Genomic DNA, 15,459 nt, shown 5'->3' with positions numbered 1-15,459 from the left:
CGAGCTTTGGAGTTTTCTGCGTTTGTGCTGTAAGTTTGTCACGGTATAGTTGGCATTTCTCGTTGTTTTTTAAATCAATCTATTATTTTGTTTTTAAAACCCTTTTCTCGAAACCATTCGAACGTGAAATCCTATAACAAAGTTCTACCCCATGCCAGGATTTAACAATTAGAAGTGTAATAAAAAAGACTTCCGCAGAAGAACTCACTGCATTATTACTATTTCTATTAAGCGAAATTTATTAGAAGCGAAGGGTTTAGATCAAATTAGGCGTTTCAAGGGCCAATGCTCAAAATCATTGTCCAGGTGTTCAAAGGGTTCCAGAATGTATTTGAAATTTAAGTTTTTTCCTGTTTAGGAAACCGTCATTTTCGTTGCTCTGAAAATCCTCAAGGGTTTTCGATTTTCCCACATCCATGTGTTTGATCTGTGCCTTAGATATTCCATCCCGTTTTCCCCTTTTGGTTTTAAGTCTGCGGTGACTTTGCACATTGAAGCATTTTTTAACCGAGGAAAATGGAGTTCAAATCATGTGATGTCAGAGTGCAAATAGTGTGCACTGTGCACCGAAAACGATTTCACCACTTTAAAAAGCGATTAGCCAAGATAGATATACACCACCAATAGGAGTGAGAGCTGCTTAATAACGAGCCTCTAATATCACTTACAAAGAATTTTAAAAGCAGCTTGCTACAGCACAATACTACATCTTCAACTCTCTAGCAAGATCAAGGAAAAACCTATCCCTAAATTTTTTTCAAAACACAGTGCAGACTCATCTGTGAGACAACAATTCATAATCTTATTTTTACCATAAATTGTCTGTTCATGTGGCTTTAAAAAGTGCAGACTTTTCTGTGAGATGACAATTCATAATCTCAAATTTACCGCAAATTGTCTGTTCATGCTGCTCTATAAAGTGCAGAATTGGTTGGCCCATAAAGTTCAAAAATATCATTTGTGGTTGAGACTAAAGACAACATTAAATTAGTGCATGCCCAAAAATGTTTGAATCACAAGAAATTGGTGTTGAAATTGGAACAAAGAAGGTTGTCACTGCAAGAAATAATGGTATGCCTAAATGCAAATTATTTAATTATCCAAACAAGACAAATTAGGACCTATCAAATTTTCCCTCCTTAAATACTGAATATAGACAAACAGACCAGCTCTTTGAAGACCTACGGTTTCTCTAGAAGGTAGTAGGTACAATTTTCAAACTTAAATATTAAGAGTAAGTTGTACCTACGAGATTTAAATTCCAAGAGAACATACATGTCTCAGAATTCTTCACTTTGTTCATCAAGGCACTACATCTTCCTATTGTGCATATGAACAAATTATAGGAATAAGAAGACACTGGATAGATGACGTCCAAGGTAATGACCATTCATTTTTGAGACTTCTACTTCATCAGTTCGCTCTTAAGCCACATTGGCAAATCAGTACATAATTTATGTTATCCGCATTGAAAAGTTGTGGGAACCATATTTGTTAAGTTATTATGAATGTCATTTGAAGCTGGTGAATTTCTGTAAGAAAGCTCTTTTCCGAGAGCATAATCTAAAAAAAGTTAGCTTTCTTAAAGCTATGGTATAGATATTATCAAAATGTACTAGAGGTTTGAATTAAAGACATGAAGTTTTGAGTAAAACAATCGCCCAATAGATGGACTCAAACATGTATATTATCTGTAATAAATACATAGTATTAACACCTTGGAAGACATTGTATAAAATTGCCTTTGTTGGTTTGAATTTCAAATCCATTCAAAGTCTTTATTATTGTACAATACAGAGAAAAAAGAGACGGGGGCTTTTTATAGCATTTGAAACAGATGTTAATTGATCTCAAACACAAAAGTCATTCACATCAATTATACTGACAAAATCTACAGCATTTCACTCTAAGCTCCTAAATTTAAAACAATGAGAGCACAATTAAGGGTTGTAGTTGAAAGCCTGAAATTTCTTACAAAACAAACTATACGTCATCCCTTGAAGGCTGAAAATCCCCAATATGCACAAGCAAATGACCAAAACTTCAATACAATAATATGACCAAGAGTGTCACCTGCTAGGATTCTAACCTAGAAAACAGCTTCAGCTTATAAAATACGGGGAAAAAACTAATAAAAACATTCAATCATCAAACCTAGTTTCCTACATTTCCTACAGGATGGTAAGGTCACACCCTTGCAAACCACTGCAAGGATGACATATATCACAATCAAGATCAAGATTATTAATTCAACCCTGCAGACAAGACCATAGAAGAGACCTGTCTTCTTCTTCTGTCAATGGCTTTCCTGTTCTATACTCCTGGTATGTAAATGGTGAGAATGTTTTGTTTCTATATCAATGTTTTGTCATTTGCATTCTTGGTTATAAGTTCTTTGCACTGTTGTACTCTTCATTGCTGTGGAAATTTGTCAGAGCTAATCAGATCACAAACCACTAGATTTGCATTTCTTTTTTCCTGCGTTGTACTTGTAAGGAATGGTGCCTTTCTTTCTTTTTTTTTAATTTTTGAACTTTTATATACTCAATCTCTAGCAATATGTCACGCCCATGACATGTGCAACATCTTAAACTAAGAGTGGTCTTGGTTTATGTTCTTTGCACTGTTACAGAGATGGTTTATAACTTCTGGTTGTAGTTCTTTTGGCAACTATTCCTATAGTCAATGATATACCCCACCTTGACATTCCTTACAAATCTGACAATTAAGGCAGAGGTTGATGCATATGCAATTGGCTTAGCATGTCAGCACAATATTGTGCCAACTTGAGAGTTGTGAGACTCTATGCTCAATCTTTGTTAGTGTTCTGTGCAACAACCTCTTTAGTTTGGATGAAAAGAAAGCAGAAACTAATCAAGCATTACTATTTAATAAACGTTTACTTCAAAATGTAATAGGGAGTGTTCCCCATACAAACTAAATACCAAGCATATGCGCCACGATGAATGAAGAAGAATAGACTACTATATATTATATGTTTCCAACTTTATGATATATTCAGATCACCGCATCAAGGTATCATCAATACTCAGATCAATAACATCATTGATATTTGGATCATTGCATATTCCTCATAGCAATCATGAATTTGGGTTAAGAATAATGTTGAGGTATGCATATTCAGAATAGAGAATAACCGAATACCAACTTCCATAACTCGAACTAGGGTTGGAACAAATTCTTAACACAAAGACAAAGCTCGAACTAGGGTGACAGTCACAAACCCTAGGATGACAAATATACAAACCCTTAATAAAATACAAGGAATACTAGGGTTTGAAGCTAGAAGAAAACAAATGCACAAAACCAACATATATTTGATGAGATAGTTAACAAATAAGAAAACCCCGTGCTCTAGTTAAAACCCCAAACTAGGGTTACAGCTAAAAGAACTAATACCAATAACAACAAAGCAAATAGATACAAATCCTCAACCTAAGCGAATCCTTCTTAACAGAAGTAAACAAAGAGAGTAGAGGAATAAGGACACCTGTATTCTAAGATTTTATTTGAAGCCTTCATACTCTTGTTACGGCCCCATCGATGCCCTCAATCTTCAAGCTATTATGTTGTTGTAGAACTATCTGATACAATCGATTCCCAATCATTCACGCTAAACTTCTTCAGCCCTAGTCTGCAAAAAGAATACAGGATCTACCTTCAAGCTATTAGGCTTTATAGAAGGAACCCGCTCTGATACCATGTTAATTTTAGTAATCAGATTGCGAGTAAATAATAGAAACTGAGAATGCAACACATCATAGCATAAGAGCAACACACAAGAACACAATAGTACCCTGGGAAAACCTCCCTCTTGGAGGAAAAACCCAGCAACACTATTCAAATCTGATATATTAATGTCAAAATGTAACTAATTACAAGTACACCCACCTAGGGCTTGAGAAAATCAACTTATCTGAATTACTAGTTCTGATCAGAACTTGACCAAATCCCAATCACATATACAGTTTCTAGGGCAGATATCCTTTACTCAGAATTCACCACCAAATAGGGAATACTTGATCAGAGGTCTCCAGAGTTGCACATTGGATGAACTCACTCAACTGAGATGACATTCGCTGCTGATGTCCAATGTCCGATTGCTGCTCTGCTGATCGCTTGTCTTCTTAAGGATTTCGCAGATCTCAAGATATGGTTGCTGTCCTTCAATATGTATTTGCTGAGCCTTGGATAGATTCGCTGATATTGCAGAAGGACTCGCTGATCTTCAAGATAATTCGAATCTATATGAAAGGCTTCAACTTGCCTTGACTTTATATGAGTTACAATGCCTTAACTTTGCTAGGTCGGCCATATGAAAATTCTCGCCAAAATATAAACAAATAATTTCATTTTACAAGATACAAGTATAGGTCGTGGCCTATTTACAAGTTACATAATTTTGGTGCCAAGCCATATTGTATTTAACATAAATCGCCCAAATAGGGCCCAGTCAACATGATGACAAATTGCTAAGGCCAAAAGGCCAATTTAGAGAGCTAGGTCGGTCCAAGCTAGGAATCCGACCTAGCTATAAATCAACACTTAGTAACTTTCAGACAGTCAAAAACTATCTAGAGACAAAAATGTAAGTAAGCCTTTCTTGATTCTCTTGTTTCAAGCATCTTGAAGCCATAACAAGTAGAGCCTGAAGGGTCAAACCTCAAAGAAATTCTAAAATTAGTTAATTTCAAGTTATCAACTTTTATTTGACATGAATGGTTCAGCATCCCATTCTTGGTGAATATCCTGATGCATTTGCTTTATTTTCATTCTTAATTATTTTTAATAATCAGGATGACTGCAATATATATATATATAATGGAAATAAAAACATAAAAAATGGTAGCCAGTTCATCAGGAGTACAAGCTATATGAAATCATCATCATATGGACCAAGTAAGCACAAATAGAGCCTACGGACTGATTGCCGGTTCGGGCTCGGGTTCAAGTTCGGGTTCAAAGAACCGGTTTGCCGGTACGGCAAAATTTTGAAAGGGGTTTGGGTTTGTTAGTATATATATATAGCCTTTAAGCATGAATTAAGATCAAAATGTCACATAATATCATATAAACAACAAAAACACCATAAAGTATAAACTTGTAATCATAGCATCATATACTTCAAGTTCAACATCAAAATATTAAAATGATAATATCGAGTTCAAGTATCATTGTTTCAAAATTCAACTCGCAACAATTGGAACTTTATACTAAGTTTAATTCAAATTGTTTTAATCATCTAATCTTCTTCTTCTTCTTCAACGACATTAGTTGATTCACCAATACTGCCAAGGCAAATGCGCAACTGCACCAATAACATTCTCGCTGTCCAAGTCCTCCAATGAAGCAACTACAAGCTGAGAAGCGGAAGCATCCAAGTCTGTATGCTCTGCATGCATATCCCACATCTTTAAATTCCCTTCTTTGTATTCATTTTGCTTGTGTGAAAGGAGACACAAGTTGGAATGCACATATACCAAGTTCTCCACTCTTTTTGATTGCAACTTATTGCGCTTTACTGAGTGAATGAAAGAATATGTGCTCCAATTTCTTTCTGATGCAGATGAACTAGCAACCTAAGAAGACAAGGCAAAGTAAACAATTAAAACTAAATTATTTAAGACTTAAAGTTATAAAATTTCTAGCAACCTATGAAGACAAAGTAAATTCAAATTATTAAATAAACTTACTTGTGATATAATTTTGGTTTGTTGGCCATGGAGGTACCAACAACTATTGGCATCCTTCTTAAATTGATGACGAAGAGCATCAATACTTAGACCTCTTGCATTCACAAACTCTATGAACTCATCTGAAATCAAATCTCGCAAATCATCATTAGGAAAGAGTCTCAAGAATGCTGCCTTGTACCCATTTGACACTTCTAAATCTCTATATGGTGGAAGTCTTCGCGGCATATCAAGAAATTGGTTGCTATAATATTTTGGTGTCAATGCATAGGCAAGAAGATGTAGAGGAGTAGTCATCTTGTTCCATCGTTCTAAAATAATTGCTTGCAGTTTTTTGAAAGTGGTCTCCTGAGGGTCTTTCTCTTTCTCATTTATGATTTTCTTCATCTTCTCAAGCATTAAGTCAATGCCATCATGCACCTCTCCTATGCAAGGCCTATCCATGTCATTGTAGTGAAGCAAGTCCATAATGGGCTTGGTGAAGTGAACGAGATACTCCACATTTTCCCACCTTAACTCATTCAATATCCTTACCCTAATTCTTGCTGCCCTCTCACTGTTGCTTTGCTTCCATATAGTCCAATTATTGCTAATCACCATATTGCAAGGTGCCCCTTTCACTTCTACAAGTTGTCTCAAGACGATTAAGTTAGATGCAAAATGAGTTTCAGCAACCTATAATAGAAATTAAAGCAAAAAAATACAATTAAATAGAGACAAACATGTAAAATGAATACAAATTACACAATCTAGTTATGAAAATCAGAAAATTAAAAATACTAATTTTAATTTTTTTTAATTAAATTACCACTTCAAGTTCAACTTCATTTACCTTAAATAGCTCCAAATTTGAGAATAATCTGAAAATTCCTTGAGACATGTGGTGGTTCGTGATGAATATCTGGATGTCCTCAGCATCTGCATACACATCTTTGATCCAATCATTTTTATTCCCAATCATTTTTAGCATAAGATTGAGTGAGTGGACTGCACAAGGTGTCCAAAAGATATGCTGATATTGCTTGTAATGTCCCCTACTAGGATTTGGTCTATTTTAACCATAATTAATCTATTTCAAAGTACTTATGACTTAAACTAACTTGATTATGAGTCAAGTCTATCTTAACATAAAACTAATCTGTGATATTTTATCTTTCTTTAGTCTATCAAATACTTGCTAATTTACTATACTAGATAATTAATCTTATTCTGGTTCACTTATAAATCATTTACATATTTATTAATTACTAATTATATGAATTATTATGAATTACTGCAGAGCAGTTCCTAAGGATATTATATTATATTAATTATAATTATTATATTGATATCTATTATTATATTAGTATCTATATTTATAACCCTTTTATTATTCCTTATTCTGATTTGAGTATATATATACATAAATAAATAGATGAATTGAATAATATTACCAATAGTTTATGTATTTTCCAATTTCCTATTCTATAAATTATTAATACTACCACTGCATAAAAATATTAGTTATTAATATCAAGGAAGCAATAATCGTTTGGGGAATTAATTGGCAAAACAAAAGTATAAGATTTTTTCAAAAAATCGGGAAAAAATCGGATATACAAAAAAACGTAAAAAATTGAAGAAAAACAATCAAAAACTACTTTTTTTATATATTTTAGGGTATTTCCATAGTATAGAGATATTGTAGGCAAATAAAATAGACACTTGAACACATGAATTGCAGGAAATAGATTTTCGTTGTTTATATTCATATCATTGATTACGTTGCACAAAATATACTACACCATAAATAATATCTAGATGGTGATAGATGTCAAAATGTCAATTACAATATAGTTTGTGACTTTGAACAAAGTCAACTTGTAAACTAAGTACAAAATTCCAAAATTTCAAATGTAGGCAATGACATGCTAGAGGGCAGGAGGCCCTGATAATGAAGCTCCTGGGTAAGAGCCTGTCCTAATTCGTTCAACCCATTTAGGACGATCAAAATCTTCAGACTCAAGCGAGCGATCAGCAACAACATAATCATCATCAACATCATCATCATCATCAGCATCATCAACAACAATCAACTTGCACTCTGGATATATCTCATCAAGGTCAATTGGCAAGCATTCCTCAATAGTTCCTGATTTTGCCCATGTAGAAATCAGTGTTTCCCTTACAAATGAAAAACCAATGAATAGTGAATACAATTCAAAAAACTGCAACTATATATTAATATTCTCACCTTGAGCTTTCCTTATCTTCAAGCAGAGGTTGTGATGAACAAATACCAAGTCATTTAGTCATTGTTGTGATAGGCGGTTGCGTTTCTTGGAATGTATGTGTTCAAACACACTCCAGTTACGCTCACAAGCTGATGAGCTACATGGTTGGCTCAAAATACGCATCGCCATCCACCTTAAATTTGGTATTTCATCTCCAAAAGAAGCCCACCATGTAGCTGAAAAACACATTATATGGAGACGATATTGTAAGACTAAGAATATCTTATAATCTTAACAAACTTAATGGTTGGCAAAATAAAGAGACTGTCAAAAGTTTATAGAGTCTACCTGGTTGAATGGTCTTTCTGCTTTGTATAGCAGCCCTAGAAGAGAGAAAGTCCTTAGCATGCTTGTACATTTCCAGCTCTATTGTAGCCACATCAAATTTTTCCAAGTCAGGAAACATTTTTTCCATGCACTTGAAGAAGCCTTGTTTGATCTCAGCATCAATTTCCAAGAAGTCAGTCTTATAGAATAATAGAGGATTGAGCAAGTATCCCGCAACATGGAGAGGAGTGTGCATTTGTCCATCCCATCTCCTATCAATTATATTAGAATAATATCTTTCTCTTTGTGTTATTAATGGTCATTTAAGTTGTTTCTAATTTAGCCTCTAGTTAACGATTGTTTCTTTTAGAAACATCGTCTTTGTAACTCTATTTAAAGGAGCTTTGTCTCCTCGATTAACTGAACAAAATTGATTCTTTGAAATCCATATGCTTTTGCATTTGTATTATGGTATCAGAGCTTTGGTTATTTTCGAAAATAATTTTTCAATTAAAAATTTGTCACGAATTTTTAACAGTTTTTTTGAAAAAATTATTTGTTTATTCGAAATTGCTTCTAGGGTTTTCTCGCTATTTTTTGACCTCTCCCGCAACCTGTCTCTCCTGTATTTCGAGCAACCACGCGACTTTCCCGCCTACAATTTTTTTTTTTTCTGCCATTTTTGGACGAAAATCTGCATTTTCGGCTAGGGTTTTGACCCTCTAGATTCAGTTGAAAAAATTTTCTGAGCACAAATTCGTGGTGGGTTTTTCGCAAGGATTTTTGGGTTGTCTTCGGATTTCTCTGGGTCAGCCGGATTTTTTTTCTTGAAATTCGTGCCCGTCGCACTTCATTTTTTGAAGTTTGTACCTACATTTGCCTCTGTTTCTGCATTGGGATTTGAATTTTTTGAATTCCGTGCCAGCGCCTCTTCACAGTTTTTCATTTTCCGTGTATTGGGAAACATGCAAGATGGCGTCGTTGACCAACTTGATGTTGGAAGGTAGTCAGGTTTTGTGCACTTAGCATCTTCTCAGTACCTTTTTTTTTGTGCCTCGAAAAGCGTGAAGATGGCTAATGGGCATCGATGTTTGTTTCGGTTTTTAATATTTTTTTACCTAAAAAAAATTCTGTGGGTTTTAATAATTTTGTCCTAAAAAATTATCTGTGGGTTTTAATAATTTTGTCCTAAAAAATTATCTGTGGGTTTTTTAAATATTTTTTGTCCCTGTAAAAAAAAAATCATGAGGGTTTATAATTTTTTCCTCAAAAATTGTACTTTGCTGCAGTCTGTTTTTCGTCGCACCTGGAGTTGTGTGAACATCTGCACTAGTCTCTTATTTGCAGTCTATTTTCGGGCATCTTGCTCATCTGCAATAGTTTGGAGGGTTTGCCGATTTTTTCCTCAAAATCGTGACAGCTGTTCTTGGTGTGTCTCTGGTTACAGGGAGGGACAGTTCTCCAACATTAGGTTGGACGGTTGGTGTTGTTCTGGGTATCTCCAGAAGTTCTGTAGTTTCTGGGAGGGTTGGTGGCAGAGTTAGTGGCAGGCTCTTGTCTTCTGTTGCAGCGTGTTCTGAGAAGAAGGGGGTAACCTTCTCTGTTATTTCTCTTGGTAGTTAGAACGATGACCATTAAGGGAGGGTATTAGAATAATATCTTTCTCTTTGTGTTATTAATGGTCATTTAAGTTGTTTTTAATTTAGCCTCTAGTTAACGATTGTTTCTTTTAGAAACATCGTCTTTGTAACTCTATATAAAGGAGCTTTGTCTCCTCGATTAATTGAACAAAATCGATTCTTTGAAATCCATATGCTTTTGCATCTGTATTAAATTATGTCCCACAACGACATATACCCATCCCTGTTATTTTCCAGCTTACTCCTTATCACCTCCTTGGCCCTATCCATGGCCTCATACACATCCCATGGGGGGTTTATCCCCATCCACTAGTCTCAAGACTTTTACTAAAGGCTCTGAAAATTCTACAATTTGTTCAATAGATTCCCAAAATGTGGTAGAATACATATACTCTGCCACTGCAATGCCATTTGCTTGAGCTGTGAAACCAGACTCCATCCACTCAGCTGAAACAAACATTCGCCTCAAATTACCTTTTTGTTCACATAATGTTTGTAATGCAAGGAAATATGTTGCAAATATTGTCACTCCTGGTCGAACTAGCTCCTTGCCTCCCGTGAAAGAGCGCATTATAGCCAAAACCCTTGTGTGATTATAAACAAATTTGGTAACCTTGTGAGCTTTTTGAAATGTCGCCTTAACCCATTCAATTTTTCCAATGTCCTCTAGGGTTAGATCAAGGCAATGTGTTGCACATGGTGTAAAAAACATGGAAGGATATTTATCTGTCAGAAGTCTCCCTACAACAACACAAGCAACAAAATTGTCTGTGATAAATTGAACCACATTTTGTGGCCCTACATCCGTAACTACCACGTCATACATCTCAAACAATGCATTTGTGGATTTCATCATATTAGATGCATCCACAGATTTCAAAAAAACAGTGCCAATCTCACAAGAGACAAGGAAGTTAATGAGAGTTCGGTTCCTTCTATCTGTCCAACCATCTGACATGATGCTGCAACCAGTTCTAGCCCACTGCAATCGATGTTGTTTAACAACATCTTGAACATCCTCTACTGCATCTTTCAGCATACCAACCCTCAATGATTCATAAGATGGGGCTTGAAACCCAGGACCTACAACTGCAATAGCATCTACCATGGGTTGCCAATATGAATTTCTGGAAGCATGGAATGCTGTGTGAGAGGAGTACCAATAATTAGCAATTGCCTTCTTTGCTTGTTCAGTGACAGTTTTCCTCCATCCTGTACTCTCCAAAGTGGTTTGTGATCCTGGTGTGGTACGAGGTTGGAAGAAAGCATTAGTGTTTCCTCCACCTGTGTTTGGTCCACATGCTATAGAATTATGTGTCAACTCAGATTCCCTGAAACTCCCATCTTCACCATCCTCACCCAAATCGTGCATCCTAGGATTTATAGAAGTAGAACCTAGTTCAACCTCAATTCTTGCCTTTTTGGCCTTATTCTTAGCAATCCCTTCAAGAGATTGCTTTGCCTGATACGAGACATCTGCAGGGCATTTTTTGCATATCTCGGTGTTATTTCCTCGTTCTTTTGACAAATGCCATTTGAAATGATAAATTCCACCACTGATCTCATCTTGACACCAATTGCACTTGACCTTCATGCTATCAGGAATTGCTGTGCAATGTGTCCATGCAAAGTCTTTTTGGCGTGGCATTGTGATCAAGAATCAGTTATGCAAAAGCATTACACTTAGTTTTTAAATTTTGAGGGATCTAGGGTTGGGTTTGTGTATATTAACGCTGGACATTCATCATGAAAACTGAACATTTATATTAAATTTTTTATTTTTTTGTATATTAAATGTTAATAACTTCAAAGAAAATGACATTATGAATCTATGATAGGCTGTATATATTAAATGAAAATGACATTTTCATATATTAAAAGCTAAGAATATTGAACAAAAAATGAATTTAATGTTACTGTAAATGAAAATGTAAATTCCGATTACAGTTAATTACTATTAAATACAAATTTTACTAATAATTAACAGTAACACACAATCAGATTACATATTTAACAGTAAATACTAAACAAAAATTAGTAAATATTTAACTGTTTAATTAAAAAAAAAATCTAAAATCACTAATAATTACAAACAAAATATTTACGCTTATTACTAAAAATCTAAAAATCTAAAAATCTAAAATTACTAATAATTGTATTTATGCTTATTTACATTTTACTGATAATATTTACAAACAAAATATTTACAGTCATATTAAATATTTAATATGACTGTAAATATTTATTGTTAATATTTTTACTTTTAATTAACAAATATTATTAATAATTAACAGTAAATAAGCATAAATATTTAATATGACTGTAAATATTTACTGTTAATAATAAATATTAAAATTGTATTTATTAACATTAAATATAAATATAAACATAAAATTTTAACAGTAATATCTGACTGTAATTTTAACAGTAAATTACTATAAATATCTGACTGTAATAAAATATAGTAATATCTGACTGTAATAAAATACTAAATATTAATAAATATCTGACTGTAATTTTCATCATACATATCCACTAGATTATCTGACTGTAAATTTATAACAGTCAGATAATCTAGTTGATATGTATGATGAAGATCATGCAATGAACAAATAAAAAATAAAAGATACTCGCATAACATTTATGCTTAATGACTCTTAAAACATACTTAAAAAATAAAATTTTAAAATTGCAAAGATTTGGAAAATACCTGAAATTCCAGCAGCTCCAAGAAAGATGAGAAGGAAGAATAAGAAGGAAATTGAAAGAAAATGCGGTGAAATCTCCCACTGCCGTGAAATCACGCAGTCACCCACCTGTGAAATCCCACAGACACCCACGCAGACATCCCGTAGACACCAACGTAGACACCCGTGAAATCTCGCACCCCTTGAAATCTCGCGCGATATGGCATGAAACCCTACCACGTCGCGCAGTTATAAATCATTTTTTTCGTTTATTTCGTGCTTTTTTTTTGCGAGTTTAGGGTTTTTCACGGGTTCGCGATTTTAATCCGATTAATCGCGCGATTTTAATCGAAAAAATCGTTGAAAATCGTGTTGAAAAAAGTCAACGATTATTGCCGCGATTTTTTGGAATAAATCAGCAGTTTTGCCAATCCCCGATTAATCGGGTATAATCGCGTTTTATTCGCGATTGCTGTTTCTATGATTAATATATATTGAGGTTGGTAAAGGCAGACAGCTCTGATGCATGTCAGATCTGGTCTGCCACTGTTATGGAATTTGATATTACTATAATAAATATTGCACCCTATGTGAATATTATTATTAAATTCTGCATAAAAACATTATCGAGCTTCATATAGCAAGCATACTTCTTAAATACATCCCCATTCATACCATCAAGAACAAGGATGTTACCACCTGCAACTTAATAACAGTTCTGATCTGAGCTGTACGATTTGCAGACTATTAACCTATCTTATCTCCCCTTGATTCGATAAGGATGTAAAAGAATAAGAAGTAATTGATGATCCCTTCAAATGATTATTGATCCTATTAAATATCTTTGGCACTAAATAGAGGCACCTCTTTGAATGCATCTCTACAAATTATGCCTCTAGCTGATCAACTTGTTAATCGCTGGCCCTTGTCTAATGATTAGTCACTGTTTGAATAACTAATCGATTGATTAGTTTCGATTGATTAGTTAATTGCTGTTTGGATTGTTAATGAGAGGTATGTTTATTGTCCGGCCAATCCTCATTCCCACGATGATGTTTGATGGTCAAATATGATGGTCTTATACGATCTCTGATCTTTTCCTTGTGCAACTATAATGTTGTTATTAATGTTTGTTTTGCTTGTTACACCATGCTTGATATAGTAAATTGTTCATGGAGGCTTCGATATGTGTATTTCTTTATGCTGATGATGATCTAGGTCAAGTATATGGGATCACTTGATGTTAACTCATAGACATATGGTGTAATTTATTATAAATGCCATCCATGTTTGTAATGGCATCGCAACTTATCTATAAGGTTTGTAATAATATTTATAATATTATTTTACCAAGAATGTATTATAATATTGATAATTTAATAATACAGTATTTATATTATTTTTGCAATAATGTATTATTATAATATTTATATTGTTATTTTATCAATTTATATTATTATTTGATAAATATGAAATTAATATTAATATTTAATAAATATAAATTATATATTAAATCTTGTTTATTATTATCAAGATTTTATTTAGTTCATTCTATTCATTTATTTGGTTATATATATATATATTTTATATTTTAATTGTATTATTATTTATTATTAAATTCTATTTTAGAGCGGTCATTATCATGTTTCGATTGTTTTAGATGGGGACATCACATTGCTCTTCAACCAACAAACCAGCAGCTCTACAATTTTTTGCGTTTTCCATTTTGATTTGAACAACGTTTCTAGGTCCCATTGACTCAATGGCAACAATGAGAATATCAGCAATAAATTGCCCATCTTTTACTTGCCCTTCACAATCAACAGATTTCAAAAACATTGCTCCTTTAGGGGACACCGCTAGCAAATTGATCCAGGGACGGTTTCTTGAATCTTTCCACCCATCTAGAACAATGGATACCCCTGTCTCAATCCATGAATCTCTTATGGGCTTCAATGCATCCTCAACTCCCTTGACCTCTCTTTCTAGCAAGGTGTTGCGTATCTTCTCATATCCGGGGCCTTTATACCCTTTTGGAGCTTCATTGACTCTTTTTTGTATCTTCTTTCAGTATTGGGAGCAAACAACACAGAAAGGCAGCCCATTTGCACATATACATCTTGTTACATCTTGGTCGGCAATGTCCCGACTCTCATTTTGAAATGAAGTTTCCAAAGGTCCCTTTCTTTTGCGTGGAATGGGTGCTTGAGTTTCAGTGTCAGGCCCAGTTGTGGTAGTAAAAAAGGGGTGGTCTTCTACCACAATATTTGAAGATGGGGGCAGCATTCCCTTTGATTTTTTTTTAAATGGGCTTGTTTTGTCGACGTGCTTCTCTCTCTTTTGCCTTTTCATGCTCCATGATATATTTTAATACTGTCTAATTTGGTATAGGAGCAGTTTTTTTTCCAAGGCATTTCTTGACTCCTCTACTAGGTATTCCACACAAATGGCCTGCCACCTTAAAAGATGAACTATTCCTTTCTTTATCACAACCCCGACATTTCCAACGGAATTCCGCACCTCCTGGAAGGGGTCTTATGATATCAGCTGATACTTCCACAAAGGAGAATCAAAATTTGGTTGTTCATTACTGGCATTGCCTATGGAGGAAGAGGTAGATGCCATTATATTCCTATGGGAAGAAATTTTATACACATTCAATATAAAAACAAGAGAATGGAAAGAAAAATAGGTAGATCTTTTAGTTTTGGACAATTATGAATCAAAGAGACTTAGAGAAATGAAAAAATTAAAGAAATTAAACAAAAACAAAATAAAATGAAAAAACACTTACCTCTTTCACCCAATAGAAGCTTGCAAAGGAGTAGGAATGAAGCACAAACACTTGATCAAGCTTCACAATCGACCTTCCAACTCC

The 15,459-nt window shown here is 34.2% G+C and overlaps 1 protein-coding gene across 1 annotated transcript; it reads right to left on the bottom strand.

The window, feature by feature from the left end:
• Nucleotides 1–7,624: 7,624 nt before the first annotated feature.
• On the bottom strand, nt 7,625–11,542 carry LOC131876489 (uncharacterized). The gene is made up of 4 exons (XM_059221908.1): nt 11,179–11,542; nt 10,795–10,983; nt 10,287–10,635; nt 7,625–7,877 (listed from the first exon to the last, which is right to left on the bottom strand). The coding sequence occupies exons 1-4, from the start codon at nt 11,540–11,542 to the stop codon at nt 7,625–7,627; spliced, it is 1,155 nt and encodes a 384-aa protein (XP_059077891.1).
• Between the last annotated feature and the right edge of the window lie 3,917 nt (nt 11,543–15,459).

This window comes from Cryptomeria japonica, chromosome 6 (genome assembly GCF_030272615.1).
Source record: "Cryptomeria japonica chromosome 6, Sugi_1.0, whole genome shotgun sequence".
Lineage (NCBI taxonomy): Eukaryota > Viridiplantae > Streptophyta > Pinopsida > Cupressales > Cupressaceae > Cryptomeria > Cryptomeria japonica.
Note: the sequence above shows the minus strand (reverse complement) of the source record. Positions and strands in the feature narration are given on the sequence as shown.